Source organism: Eschrichtius robustus, chromosome 5, assembly GCF_028021215.1.
Source record: "Eschrichtius robustus isolate mEscRob2 chromosome 5, mEscRob2.pri, whole genome shotgun sequence".
Classification (NCBI taxonomy): Eukaryota; Metazoa; Chordata; class Mammalia; order Artiodactyla; family Eschrichtiidae; genus Eschrichtius; species Eschrichtius robustus.
Genome location: NC_090828.1, coordinates 62,161,729 through 62,174,840, shown reverse-complemented (window position 1 = coordinate 62,174,840; position 13,112 = coordinate 62,161,729). Strand labels below are relative to the sequence as shown.

General features: G+C 42.5%; 1 protein-coding gene across 2 annotated transcripts in view; it reads left to right on the top strand.

Moving 5' to 3' along the window:
* GAD1 (glutamate decarboxylase 1) overlaps positions 1-12,511 on the top strand; it is a 37,166-nt gene extending 24,655 nt beyond the window's left edge. For both annotated transcript variants that reach the window (XM_068543924.1, XM_068543923.1), the window contains exons 10-16: positions 817-933; positions 2,139-2,203; positions 5,543-5,621; positions 6,860-7,009; positions 9,103-9,210; positions 10,664-10,753; positions 12,338-12,511. In XM_068543924.1, coding sequence (XP_068400025.1) covers positions 817-933; positions 2,139-2,203; positions 5,543-5,621; positions 6,860-7,009; positions 9,103-9,210; positions 10,664-10,753; positions 12,338-12,511 — 783 coding nt within the window. The remainder of the gene's footprint in view (positions 1-816; positions 934-2,138; positions 2,204-5,542; positions 5,622-6,859; positions 7,010-9,102; positions 9,211-10,663; positions 10,754-12,337) is intronic.
* The last annotated feature ends 601 nt before the right edge of the window (positions 12,512-13,112 follow it).

Genomic DNA, 13,112 nt, shown 5'->3' with positions numbered 1-13,112 from the left:
ATTCTCTTAAACAGAAAAATCGCATAGAACAGATATATCCACGAGGCACTGCCAAGTACCTGTCAGGCCATTTACCAACTCATTGTTGTTTTGGTTACATTCTTGTACCTCCTTCTCTAACTATGGTTGTTTGCAGGGTCTCAGCAGAGAAGGATAGAAATGTCGCTAGGACTGAGCAAGGGGCAGAGGGGGAGCTCCTAGAACTCATAGATTTCCCTAACCCTGTCTGAGCTCTATTACTTCACTTTCTCATCTATTTCTTGTTCACACCAAAATTTTACTGTATCTACTCTTAGGGAAACGGTGTATAGACCTGTTTTCAATAACCAAACAATGCTTCAGTATTATTATTACATCAATACACTTAGAACAGCACAGCTTCTAAAATGTAGAATGTCCAGATGACACTCAGATACCTGCCCATCACTCCACTTATTACTCTTTCCTGCTTTATTGTTTGCCATAGAACTTATCACTACTAAACATGCTATTTATTTTGCTTATTTAATTTTGTTGACTGTCAGTCACTCCCCACAAAAATGCAAACTCCATGAGGACAGAAATATTCGTCTTTTGTGCTCACTGCTGTATTCCCAGCATCCACAACAGGGCCTGGCACATGAAAGTCATCAAAAATATTTGTTGAATAAATGAAGGAATGGTGAATGAGCTAACAGAGAATAGTCCCAGATATAGTATCTGATAACACACCAGCTTAGCTGATCTCTGCTGGAAATAAATGCTACAGTAATTCTCCTTCATGTGGAAAGGAGGGAGGTTAGAAAGACTAATCAGCTTGTCCCTCTTACCTTATAGGGATACATTCCTCTGTATGTCAATGCAACTGCCGGCACGACTGTTTATGGCGCTTTTGATCCCATACAGGAGATTGCAGATATATGTGAGAAATACAACCTCTGGCTGCATGTCGATGTAAGTGCTGTAACTCAGAGTGGCCTGGTCCCGTCGTGGGGTGGAAGCAGCTCTGCTTTATAATTTGCCTCCAGCTTCTCCCATTGCCTCTCTCCCCACTACGTTTCTCTGGCCCCTAGCAGGCCATTCGTGACAGGTGCACACCACACGCCTGTCCGTCCTCTGGGGCTCACCCAGTCCTTACTGGCCAATTGCTGTCATCTGCGATTCATCCTAGAATTTCATCTCTATCACTTTCCCGGAAAGCTTTTGTCTGAACAAATGTCTAAGATTGAAGGACAACTGATTTCAGAGGGAAAAGATGTAAGATACAACGTATAGAAAGTGACCATGAGTCTGAATCTGGGCACTCAGCTATCTGCCTTCAGTCCAGCCATCTATGACACTTTTCTTCCAAAAAAAAAAAAAAAAAAAGGAAGGAAGGAGAAAGGAAGAAAAGAAGAAAGAAAGAAATGCATATCTGGTTCATGTAGGAAAAATAAGGCAGTATATGGAAGGTGTTATCAATTAAGAGATTTAGTTCCAAATTTTCCTAGGAACATAAGATGTACATTTTCACACGTGTGACTGGGTGTGTTTTTTCCTTTTTCTCTCTCCATTCTTTTATGGGTTGAACTTCTCACAACTAGACAGTGGGGTGATCTGCCCTGCTATTGGACAAATGATAACAAAGGCTGTTCTTGTGTCACATGGTGTCCCAAGATATTCGATCACCATGCATCAGGGGACACATAAAAATGTCTTGCTATTGCAGGAGTGGTTGTGGGACCTCCAAGCCCACCAGGGCTGCTGCCTTGTGAGTTTTTCAGGAGTCCTTAGAATTCTGCTCTGGGCAGAATCAGACGGCAGTCTCTAGTCCTTTGTGTCGCTCCCGGAGCTCCGCCCCTTGGCTCCTCAAGTGTCCCTGGCTTTCCAGAGCACTTTGGGCCTTGGGTCTCAGCACCACAGGCTCAGCCCCTATTTACCTGTATCACTTGCACTGCGACTCTGATGTTAACCAGGAGGAACTTTTGAAGAAGTGATAAACGATGAATAAGCACAACGGCCCCTGGTGGAACAATCAGCGTGGGTTCCTTTTGTCAGAGAAGCTTACGTTTTTCGCCGTTTACATTCTCGCTCATGTTTCGCTAGAGATGTGAAGTGACCGGGCATGGACTCCTCAGTGTCACTGCTCCCTCTCCCTCTCTTTTTCTCTGTCCTCACAGGCTGCCTGGGGTGGCGGGCTGCTCATGTCTCAGAAGCACCGCCATAAACTCAGCGGCATAGAAAGGTAAGGGCTGAGCACAGGGCCTCCCTCCGTTCAGGCCATGCAACACGCTGTGCCGCTGAGTCCCTAACGTCCCTGCCCCGATTCCCAACGTCTTATTCACTCTAAGCTCACTTTTGTAACGTCCCTGCCCCAATTCCCAACGTCTTATTCACTCTAAGCTCACTTTTGTTCGGCAGGCATTTATTGAGCACTTATTGTATGCCAGGCACTGGGAAATCAAAGATGATGGATTTCCCAGTCAAATGAGTTCTCGCCTCAATTCACGATTTAGAAAGAGAAAAAGACAAGTATGCAGATAGTTACCACACCATGTGATAAGCTCAACAATAGATGTGATTGCAAGGTGCCCGGGTAGGAGAGACGAGAGACTTACCAGTGTGGGGATTTGGAGGCTAAATGGGAGTTTGTCAAGGGCACAGAAAGGGGCGCTGATTTATTTCATTCTTTTTTCTCACTAAGCTTACATTTCCCATTAAGCTGGGAAAAGGGTAAGACACTCAACTTACCTAACTTGTCTCATAAACAAAGAGATATTTCATCTGCCAAGCCATGCTATTTTAGACAGGGTAGTTGGAGGCCTTTCTGAGGAGGAGGCGTTTCAGGAGATACTGGGTTGAAGGGAGAGAGGAAGCATGAATACAAGGAAGAGTGTTCCAGACGGTGGGAAGGGCCAATGCAAAGACCCGGAGGTAGGACTGTTCTTGGCAAGTTGGAGGAAGGACCGTCACAGAAATCACTGTGGCTGGAGCAGAGTGACAGCAGTAAGAGCAGACTGAGGGTGGAGAAGGGGACGGGGAGCAGGCATCAGGGAGAGCGCTCCCGTGGCTTCAGTGTTTGTTACCTCTCCTGGGCCTCTTCCCTTGCATTTCAGTTTTGAAAGGCCAGTATCGAAGGGAGTGGGACTGACTTGTTGAAGCATGGTTATATGACCCTTAACTTGGAGGACAAGATCTTAAATGTAGATGAGCCAGTCCAGCTGTACTTTAGATTTCTCGGGCAATTTCCATTTTCCATCTTTGAGTCAAGGAAAACTTGAAACATTTTGCACTAGACTTTTTCTTCTCTAACATTTTAAAGTACGTATGTCTTCTGAAGGAAATTGAATCCACGTCATGTCTTATTACTTTCCACCTGTAGCACCAAAGAATCATTTACTTCAGAACTTTAGGACATTCAAAAAAACATTTAAGACATTTTGTGAGATCTATGTATAATTGGTTTTTTTAAACTTATTTATTTATTTATTTATTTATTTATTTAATTTTTTTTGTCTGCGTTGGGTCTTCGTTGTGGTGCGTGGGCTTCTCATTGCAGTGGCTTCTCTTGTTGCGGAGCACAGGCTCTAAGTGCGCGGGCTTCAGTAGCTGTGACATGCAGGCTCAGTAGTTGTGGCTCACAGGCTGTAGACCGCAGGCTCAGTAGTTGTGGCTCACAGGCTCTAGACCACAGACTCAGTAGTTGTGGCGCACGGGCTTAGTTGCTCCGCGGCATGTGGGATCTTCCCGGACCAGGGCTCGAACCTGTGTCCCCTGCATTGGCAGGCAGATTCTTAACCACTACTCCACCAGGGAAGTCCCTATGTGTAATTGTTTAATGATTCAGTGAATGATAGCAATGAGAAAATGGATTAAATTCACTACCTTCTAAATAAGGCTTGACACTGATTTTTTTTTTTTAATAAATTTATTTATTTATTTATTTTTGGCTGTGCTGAGTCTTTGTTGCCGTGCATGGGCTTCTCATTGCAGTGGCTTCTCTTGCTGTGGAGCGCAGGCTCTAGGCGCGCAGGCTTCAGTAGTTGTGGCTCACGGGCTCTAGAGCGCAACCTCAGTAGTTATGGCACACAGGCTTAGTTGCTCTGCAACATGTGGGATCTTCCTGGACCAGGGATTGAACTCGTGTCCCCTGCATTGGCAGGCAGATTCTTAACCACTGCGCCACCAGAGAAGTCCAACACTGATGTTTTTTAGTGAGATAAACATTTAGTCAGCTTTTCTTAGAACTTCTCACAGTCTCTTTCATAAAGGTTTTCTTTATTATGCACATGGGGGAAAGTACATCATGCCTTTCTTTCTTCTTCTTGAGATACAATGTACGCCTGTGGTCATGTATACACTAAATTATTTTCCCTCTTATGCACCTAAGCAAGATGAAGAGGTTAAAAATTCGCAGCAGGAATTTAGCTCCAGGGAGAGCAGAGGCAGTATAATTCCGAGCCAATTGCTATGTCTGGGGAAAACATCCTTCACAGGTATTAAAGCATAGAGCCCAGCTGTGGGCTAGGCCATTGGAAAGGAGCTACCTAAGCTTTAATCATCATACATTACACGTAGTTGTTTCCATAATGTCCTAGCTAGTGTGCTCCTTAACCATTTAATTGTGTCTGACGGGGTAGTGTGGTTGCTAGGAGACCATGCTTGTTAAGCTATCATTGCAGCCTAAACAGGCAAGATTATGTTTATTTAACATTTAAACAATGCTGCTAAGTAGCCAAAGTCTAGAATTGTCCAACTGATCCTTGCTTTTATGTGTCAGTCTTCATACTACCTTATAAGCAGGTAGGTCAGCATCACCAGTCCAATTTATTAGTAAGAATGGAAAGGCAGAAAGAAGCTGAGTCTGTAGCCTAGAGGGAGGCAGTCTAGTGGAGAGGATGTGAACACTGGCTTGACAGTTAGACTCCCTGAACTTGAATCTTGGCTCCAGCGCTTCCCAGCTGTGTGACTTTGGGTGATGTATTGAACCCTTTTGTGCCTCAGTCTCTCCATCTAAAATAGAGGTGATAATAGTCCCTATATGATAGGATTGTTGTGAGAATTAAGTATTCAACCATGGTTATTAGCATTATATATTTACTAACTCATTTTATCCTTTATTCAATTCCTTGAGGCAGATACTGTTCTCCCCACTTTACGGACAGGAAAACTGAGGCTCAAAGGAGTTATGTAACTTGCCCAACCAGGTTTCAGACTTGGGTAATCTGGCTCCAAAGCTTGAGCTCTTAACCGTGACACCGCACTGATAAAATGCCTGTAACCCTCTTAGAACAATAGGATACGTAATAAATGCTGTTCGTAAATGTTAGCAAGTATTAATAGCAGTTATTTAGAAGAGGCAGTCTGCCACTTAGTACTCTGAGACTGCCTGCAAAATATTTGTTTGCCACTTGATTAGTCAATTTAGGGGACGAGGTGTCGAAAACTTGAGTTGAGTTGAGTTGAGTCTTGACTTGAGTTGAGTCTTGACTTGAGTTGCAGTGGGTGATGTTTTCCTCAAGAGGGTGGTTGCCTCTTGCTGACTCCTGCACCTCCTCCTCAGAGCATCACATGTTTCTTTCAGGGCCAACTCAGTCACCTGGAATCCTCACAAGATGATGGGTGTGCTGTTGCAGTGCTCCGCCATCCTGGTCAAGGAAAAGGTCTGCCCTCCCCGCAGAGATGAGCTGGTGGCCTGCACACCCTTGAGAAGGCACAAAAAGAGAAAAGCATGGGGTCTTTTTACAGTACTGGTTGAGACACTCACAAGATTGACAGCCCCACTGGGCCTGCCACGGCTGTTCTTTCCCACCTGCATATGTTAGCCTTCGGCTAACCCAGCATATCCTCTTGGCCCTTGCTCTGAACTGTCCTTCTTCCTTGTTCAGCCCCCAGGGCCCTGCCAGTGATAGAAACTACAAGGGCATTGTTTCATTTCACATTCCTTCGTGTTTGTTCAAACAAAAGTGAGAGTGATTGGGTGAGCTGCCAACTCTCACCTCAGTGAGGACAAAAAGTGGTCACTGGGACATACTTTTAGTTCTTAGCATGAGTTTGTGGTCCCAAGAGCTGAAGCAAGTTATTTGGAACCACAGCTACAAATGTCAACCTAGGGCAACAAGGAATGTTGACCAAAAAGCTTCTGTAAATGACAATAGTTGTGTAACTTGCCCAAATTAGCAAACGTCAGCCAGATTTCAGACTTGGGTACTCTGGCTCCAAAGCTTGAGTTCTTAACCATGTCAATGCACTGATAAAATGCCTGAAAGTCACTTAGAACAATAGGTAGTATATTCTCTTCCTAAGAATCTAATAGGACCCTGCCCCAGAGGGCCTTGTTCCTCCAGTAAAACTGTTGCACACTGAGGCGTCCCCAAAAGCCTGTCACCAACCTGTGGGGGCCAGTACCTGTACAAGCTTTTTACTCCACTCCTAAGTAGGATGCCTGTTAACTTCATAGGAGCTCCCAGAAAGGATTGGAACACTTTTTAGGGGGTGCTTTGGGGGAGGAAAATTCTTCCACGCATGAAACTGTCCCACCCCCTACAGGAAGTTTATGTCCCCAACCCCTGCTGACTGAATGCCATAGCACTTCCAGCCTGTGAAATGACCCAAAACGCCCATGCACATTTCCAGATGCTCCTTAGAGGGACACTAGGGTGGGCCCTTGTTGTTGGCATCTGAGACAAAAGATCGGTTTCCAATCAGAGTGATAGAGGAGAAGGGGCAAAGGTTTTTCCAAGGGTGGTTTTGGAGAAGGACATCAGAACAAGTGCACAGCCTCATGAGACGTTAGAAGAAAGGTTGTATGTGGCCCTAAGTCCGGCCTGCCCTGTTTCAAAACCATCCTCACCTCTGCCCTGTGAATACAGATGCACACCTGTCTTGATTTCCATGACAGGGTATCCTCCAAGGATGCAACCAGATGTGTGCGGGGTACCTCTTCCAGCCAGACAAGCAGTATGACGTCTCCTACGACACTGGGGATAAAGCCATTCAGTGTGGCCGCCATGTGGACATCTTCAAGTTCTGGCTGATGTGGAAAGCAAAGGTACGAAGGAGGGCATTCAGGAAATAGAGCAGAAATGTAATTTGCACAGGCTAGCTGGCAAAAGAGAGGCAAAGATATATCCCAGATAATTCATTATGTGTGAAATCAATATCTAGATAATTGAGTTAACTGTATTTTCTTTGCAAATGAAATCACTTCATCCCTTATGTCAAATTCTCTCTCCTTCCATTCAGTCTCCTCAATTTGAATTAGCATGACTTTTCTTATAACTTTCTCTTATAAGCACTAAAAATTTTGCCAAGATAAGGACTTCCACAGCAGTCCTTAGGGATGCTGAAATTATTTAGTGCAGATGTAGAGAAGGAGATAAAGATAAAATTACTACATTATTCTGTGCAGAATCCTGAGTTCCTTTATGTGGCCTCAAATCATGGGATATATATGACAGTTTTAAGTTCTATTTAAATAATGGCTTTCCCATTATTTGTACTTCTATACTCTCTTCTAGAAAATAAATACTTTATTCTAAGAAATCCGAGACTGAGGCATGCTATGTCTGCATTCATCAGTCTTTCAGGTTGCATTTCTGTGTCTAGAAAAAAAAGCAAACTACTGGAACTTCCCCCAGTGGGGGTGAGGGAGAGGAATACCATGGGACTATTTATTTCAAAAGTATTTGTATGCAGTCAAGTAAGGGCAATTTTTATTTCACAGCTTTATATTGCAACCATCATTTTATTTTTCTACTGTAAAGTAATTTTAATAAATTTCCATATATAAGATCGGGTCACCTAATACCAAAACAAAAAAGGCTTTCCAGCCAAACATCTAGTCCAATGTTTTTTCTGTAGGAAGAATTTGATGGATCATTAGTTTTTTTCCTCATTAAGTTATTTTGTCTTAATATAGAAATAGTCTGAATTTGATTTCTACCACAAGTAATCATAGGTATTTTAAGCATATAAATAGCCATAAATTGCAACAAGAGAAAGAGCCCTATCATTCAGAAATATGATAACCACATGGCCTGTCTCAGTAATTTGTGCCTTGGTTTTGCCTAACAATAACCACTTGAACCGTCTGCTGGAAGTTTAGCTCAAAGTGTATTGGTTACCGAGGTGGGACCTGGTGCGGGCTTCCTTCCCAAGAAGGAAGTGGACTGGCCCGAGCACGTGCTCAGAGGCAACTGCTGCTTTGCCAGTGTTGGACTTGGCCCAGACACATTAGCAACCCACAGGCCTCGTGCATCTGCTCTCCTTGTTAACACCGACCCACTCAGCAACCCCCATGCTGCTGTTACTAATCAGCCATGCTGGCTTTGGAAACTCATGCTCAGTTTGTCAATAGATGGAGCTACTGCCATCTCAGGGCACATCCTGAGACCAGTGCTTCCCCATCTGCCTGCCTGCCTCTCACCAAAAAGGGGTAATACCATGTTACGTGGAAGGTAACCTGCCTGGGAGGGAGGGGGACGTGTTTGGCCAGGACTTCCTGCTGTGGAAGGTGGGTTCTAAAGTAGTATTTCTCCAACTATCTGTGGTGAAGAACCAGCTGGGGTTTTTCTAACCTCTCATAGAGCAGTGCAATAAATTGGTCTTCATTAAATTCATTTATTGTGCACTACAATAAATGAATTGCTAGAAAGGTGAAATAAAAAGCCATACAAAGTATGAACACCGATTTTAAACATGCAATTCAGTAGGCATAAAATTACTCTGTCAAATGACCATAAAAGTTTCTTATTACTTAATCTCAGTTTTGGGGATCATCTTATCATGGACTGGTTACATTTTGTAGACTGGCCTCAGTCCATAGACAGCAGTTTGGGTGGCATTATCCTAAAGCAAACCAGAAATGGGCTTCAGGCTGTGAATTACTAGCAAGAAACTAAAAGCCCTGTTGAGAATAACTGCCCAGAGACTAGAGTGCCTTCAAAAGAGATGAGGCACACTTTATCGCATGCAGAGCTATGAGAAAGCCACACACATTTAATGAGATGGTTCTTGTTAACCATCTCCAACAATGCTCTTACGTATATTTCCGATAGACGAAGACAGCATAGCCCTGTCAATGCCATCACAGGGAAATTCAGCCTGTCACCAACAAACATGACTTTTCCTTTTTTAAAACAGGGCACAGTGGGCTTTGAAAATCAGATCAACAAATGCTTGGAGCTGGCAGAATACCTCTATGCCAAGATTAAAAACAGAGAGGAATTTGAGATGGTTTTTGATGGTGAGGTAAGTTGTCATCCTGGACTAGATGTATAGCATTTCTGGAAAATCTTTTGAGGGAAGCTCCTGAAGCTGTAGTGTCCCACATTGCCAGAAGCTGCTTCTGAATTTTCATTCTAGCACTCTTCATTTACTTCCCTCTGTGTCCATGAGTGTTTCTTCCGGTAGCATTGGGATGACTTTTCCCCTTCACCTCTTCTAATAAAGAAATAGTTCTCAGCCAGCCCTTCGTAGGCAAGAGGTCTTTCCTTGGCAGGTCTGAATCCTGTATAATTCTGGGGTCTTATTATGGTGTTATACCTCCATGATAAAGTGTTCCTCAGTTCCAAGAAGTTTATAGGATGGGTATATCCTTGTCTTCCAAGACTGGTTCTAAAATGAAGTTCTACTTTACAATAGATTCATTATGAAGAGAGCAAGATACAATTTTCTCTGCCCTGAGTTCAGATCCGCATTGCACACAGTAAGGTACTTGTCATACCAGTGTTGGCTGAGTGCCTGCTGTGTGCCTTGCCCCAGGCCAGGAGCTGGATTATAGAGTAGTGACCAAAACAGGTACTGTCTCTGCCCTATTGGAGCTCGCAGTTGAATGAAGAAATTTGGAATAGGAACCAGTGCTGAACAAAAGGATATCCACTCATAATTCAGTGTAATAAAACACCGCCTGCATTCAATTCAGTCTATTTATCAGGCACCTAAACTACTAGGAACACACTGGAGAGTCTCCAAATGAGCGAAAGAGCCCTGAGCAGTTCAAATCAGTCATACAGTGCTCACACGTTTCACCTCTGGGACCTCACTCTCGTTATTTACACTAATTTAAACATTCTACTAGCAGGTTAAAACAAATGTAACGTCTCTAGACCATGAGAGGCAGGCACAGTGATGGCAGACAGCAACTAGGAAGGAAACTGAAAAACTATAACAAGAATACAGAAGGACTTAAAAAGCATGAGAGTCTTTAGGGCAGGAACACTAAACAGTTCTAGGCATCTCAATAAGCCCTGTCTTATAAATTTTAATGTTCATTATGATAATCCTGAGTCTTCAGAGAAAGTTCATTATCGATAGAGTAAACTCAAAGTATTCAGTACCAATAAAATTAACTATGTTTTGAGCATCTTCTATACATGAGGCACTACAAAATGGCAAGATGAATAATACCCCTTTTTAAAATGACCCAAATGTAATTTTTTTAACATTTCAGTGTTGAAAGGTGGGTAACTTTAGTCACCTAGAAAATGGGTTATGGGAAACAGCTCTCTTGTCAGAGATGATGGGATTAACCAGGCTTTGTTCTCCCAAGTGTAGAAGTAACATGAAGCCTTTTCTTATCCTTTTTTTTTGTCTGAGAGACTTCCGCCAAGGGTCCATAGGGGTTTTGGGACAGCTTTCTCTCAAGTTCTCATAATTTTTCTGTTTTGTTTGTATGCATGCTTGTCTGTGAAAATCTCCACAGCCTGAGCACACGAATGTCTGTTTCTGGTATATTCCACAAAGTCTAAGGGGCCTTCTGGATAGCCCTGAGCGACGGGAAAAACTACACAAGGTATGGAATCACTCCTTGTCTCATCTAACCCTCTGCAATTTCTCTGGCTAGTCAGAACATACTCACTCTGATGTGTCTTTCTAACAGAGGAGAAATAAAAGCTAAAGGCTTGGGGTGGTAGGGAAACATCTTGTTATAGTCTTCTTGGGTCTGAATTGTCCCCTCACTGTGGTTCAGATCCGTGGGAACCTCTGGGGGACGCATCCCTGCCTTAGGTTGGTGTTCGTCATTAGAGGGGTCATATGCAGGGCAATTGAATAATATACATATTCCTAGGAACTTTCGTATTACACTATGTCTGTTAAAATATCTTTTACTAAGTTCAAGTCTGCTCTAATGCTGATTCATTCTAGTTGTCGGTTTCTATATCTAGTTTATATATTACTTATAGTTGTTTGTATTGTATTTAATTTATATAATATTTCATTCATCTAACCATTCAGCAAATATTTGTTGAGCAGAGGCCATGCGCCAGACAGTATCCTAGGCACTGGATTATACAGAAGCCCTAATTTGTGTTGTTGGCCATGTGAATTTTTCATTTTTGTTTTTGATTTTGAATTTATTATCATTGTCCTATGTCCGACTTTCAAAATTCAGTTGCACAGTACTTTCTGTAGGAATGTGTGATTGGGTAGACTTAAACAGTCATTAAAGGCCATCATCAAAAAGCCTACAAATAATAAATGCTGGAGAGGGTGTGGAGAAAAGGGAACCTTCCTACACTGTTTGTGGGAATGTAAATTGGTGCAGCTACTATGGAGAACAGTATGGAGGTTGCTTAAAAAAACTAAACAAAAGGTTACCATATGATGCAGCAATCCCACTCCTGAGCATATATCCAGAGAAAATTCTAATTCGAAAAGATACGTGCACCCCATTGTTCATAGCAGCAGTATTTACAGTAGCCAAGACATGGAGACAACCTAAATGTCCATAGACAGAGGAATGGATAAAGAAGATGTGGTACATATATACAGTGGAATATTACTCAGCCATAAAAAAGAATGAAATAATGCCATTTGCAGCAACATGGATGGACCTAGAGATTATCATACTAAGTGAAGTAAGTCAGAAAAAGATAAATATCACATGGAATGTGAATGTGGAATCTAAAAAAATGATATAAATGAACTTACAAAACAGAAACAGACTTCACAGACATAGAAAATAAATTTATGGTTACCAAAGGGGAAAGGGGATGGGGGAGGGATAAATTAGGAGTTTGGGATTAGCAGATACAAACTACTTTATATAAAATAGATAAACAACAAGGTCTTACCATATAGCACAGGGAACTACATTCAATATCCTGTAATAACCTATAATGGAAAAGAATCTGAAAAAGGATATATATATGTGTGTATAACTGAATCACTTTGCTGTCCATCTGAAACTATCACAATGTTGTAAATCAACTACATGTCAATTTAAAAAATTAGTCATTAGATACTAGCCAAGGAAGAAACTTGTACAAGTAATAAAAAGAAAATTGCTCTTTTTTCCAACTAAGAAATGGGTTGCATTTTGAAAAAGAGCATGGTGTATCAGTCTTGAGTTTTGTTTTGTGTTTTCCCTCACAAGGTGGCCCCGAAAATCAAAGCCCTGATGATGGAGTCTGGCACAACCATGGTTGGCTACCAGCCTCAGGGGGACAAGGCCAACTTCTTCCGGATGGTCATCTCCAACCCAGCCGCTACCCAGTCTGATATCGACTTCCTCATTGAGGAAATAGAGAGGCTGGGCCAGGATCTGTAATTGCCGTCCATAGAACATGAGTTTCTGGGACTTCCCTTTCCCCTCTGGTATTCTAGAACAAACTCTATATGTTGCTGAAACACATAGGCCATTTCATTGAGGGAAAACATAATATCTTGAAGAATACTGTTAAAACCTTACTTAAGCTTGTTAGAGTTAGCAGGAAATGATGTTCTTTTTCAAAAGTTGCACATTAGGAGCACAGTATATATGTACAGCTATATATACCTCTCTCTATAAATATATGTCTGTATAGTGAGTGTGGCTTAGTAATAGATCGCAGTATGTCTCCCACTCCATGAGAATTTACCTTCAGCAGTTACTGAGGGGCCAGACATGCTGCAAACCAGCTTGCGCAACAACCCCTGGAAAGATGTTTTTCAAAATGCCAGGTGTCGGGGACCAAGGGAAATGCTGTTGGCAGGAGTTGACTTCATTGTCGGTATTTCTCCTGCCTGAAGTGATGATGGATGAGAAAAAGCACCACTGGCTGACAAGAGTCCCGCCCTTCCCGTTAGTATCCTGTGAGGGGAAAACAGTAGCAGAGTCATTGTTTCAGGTGTACTATTGCTGTATTTTTAGAGATTAATTTGTGTAGATT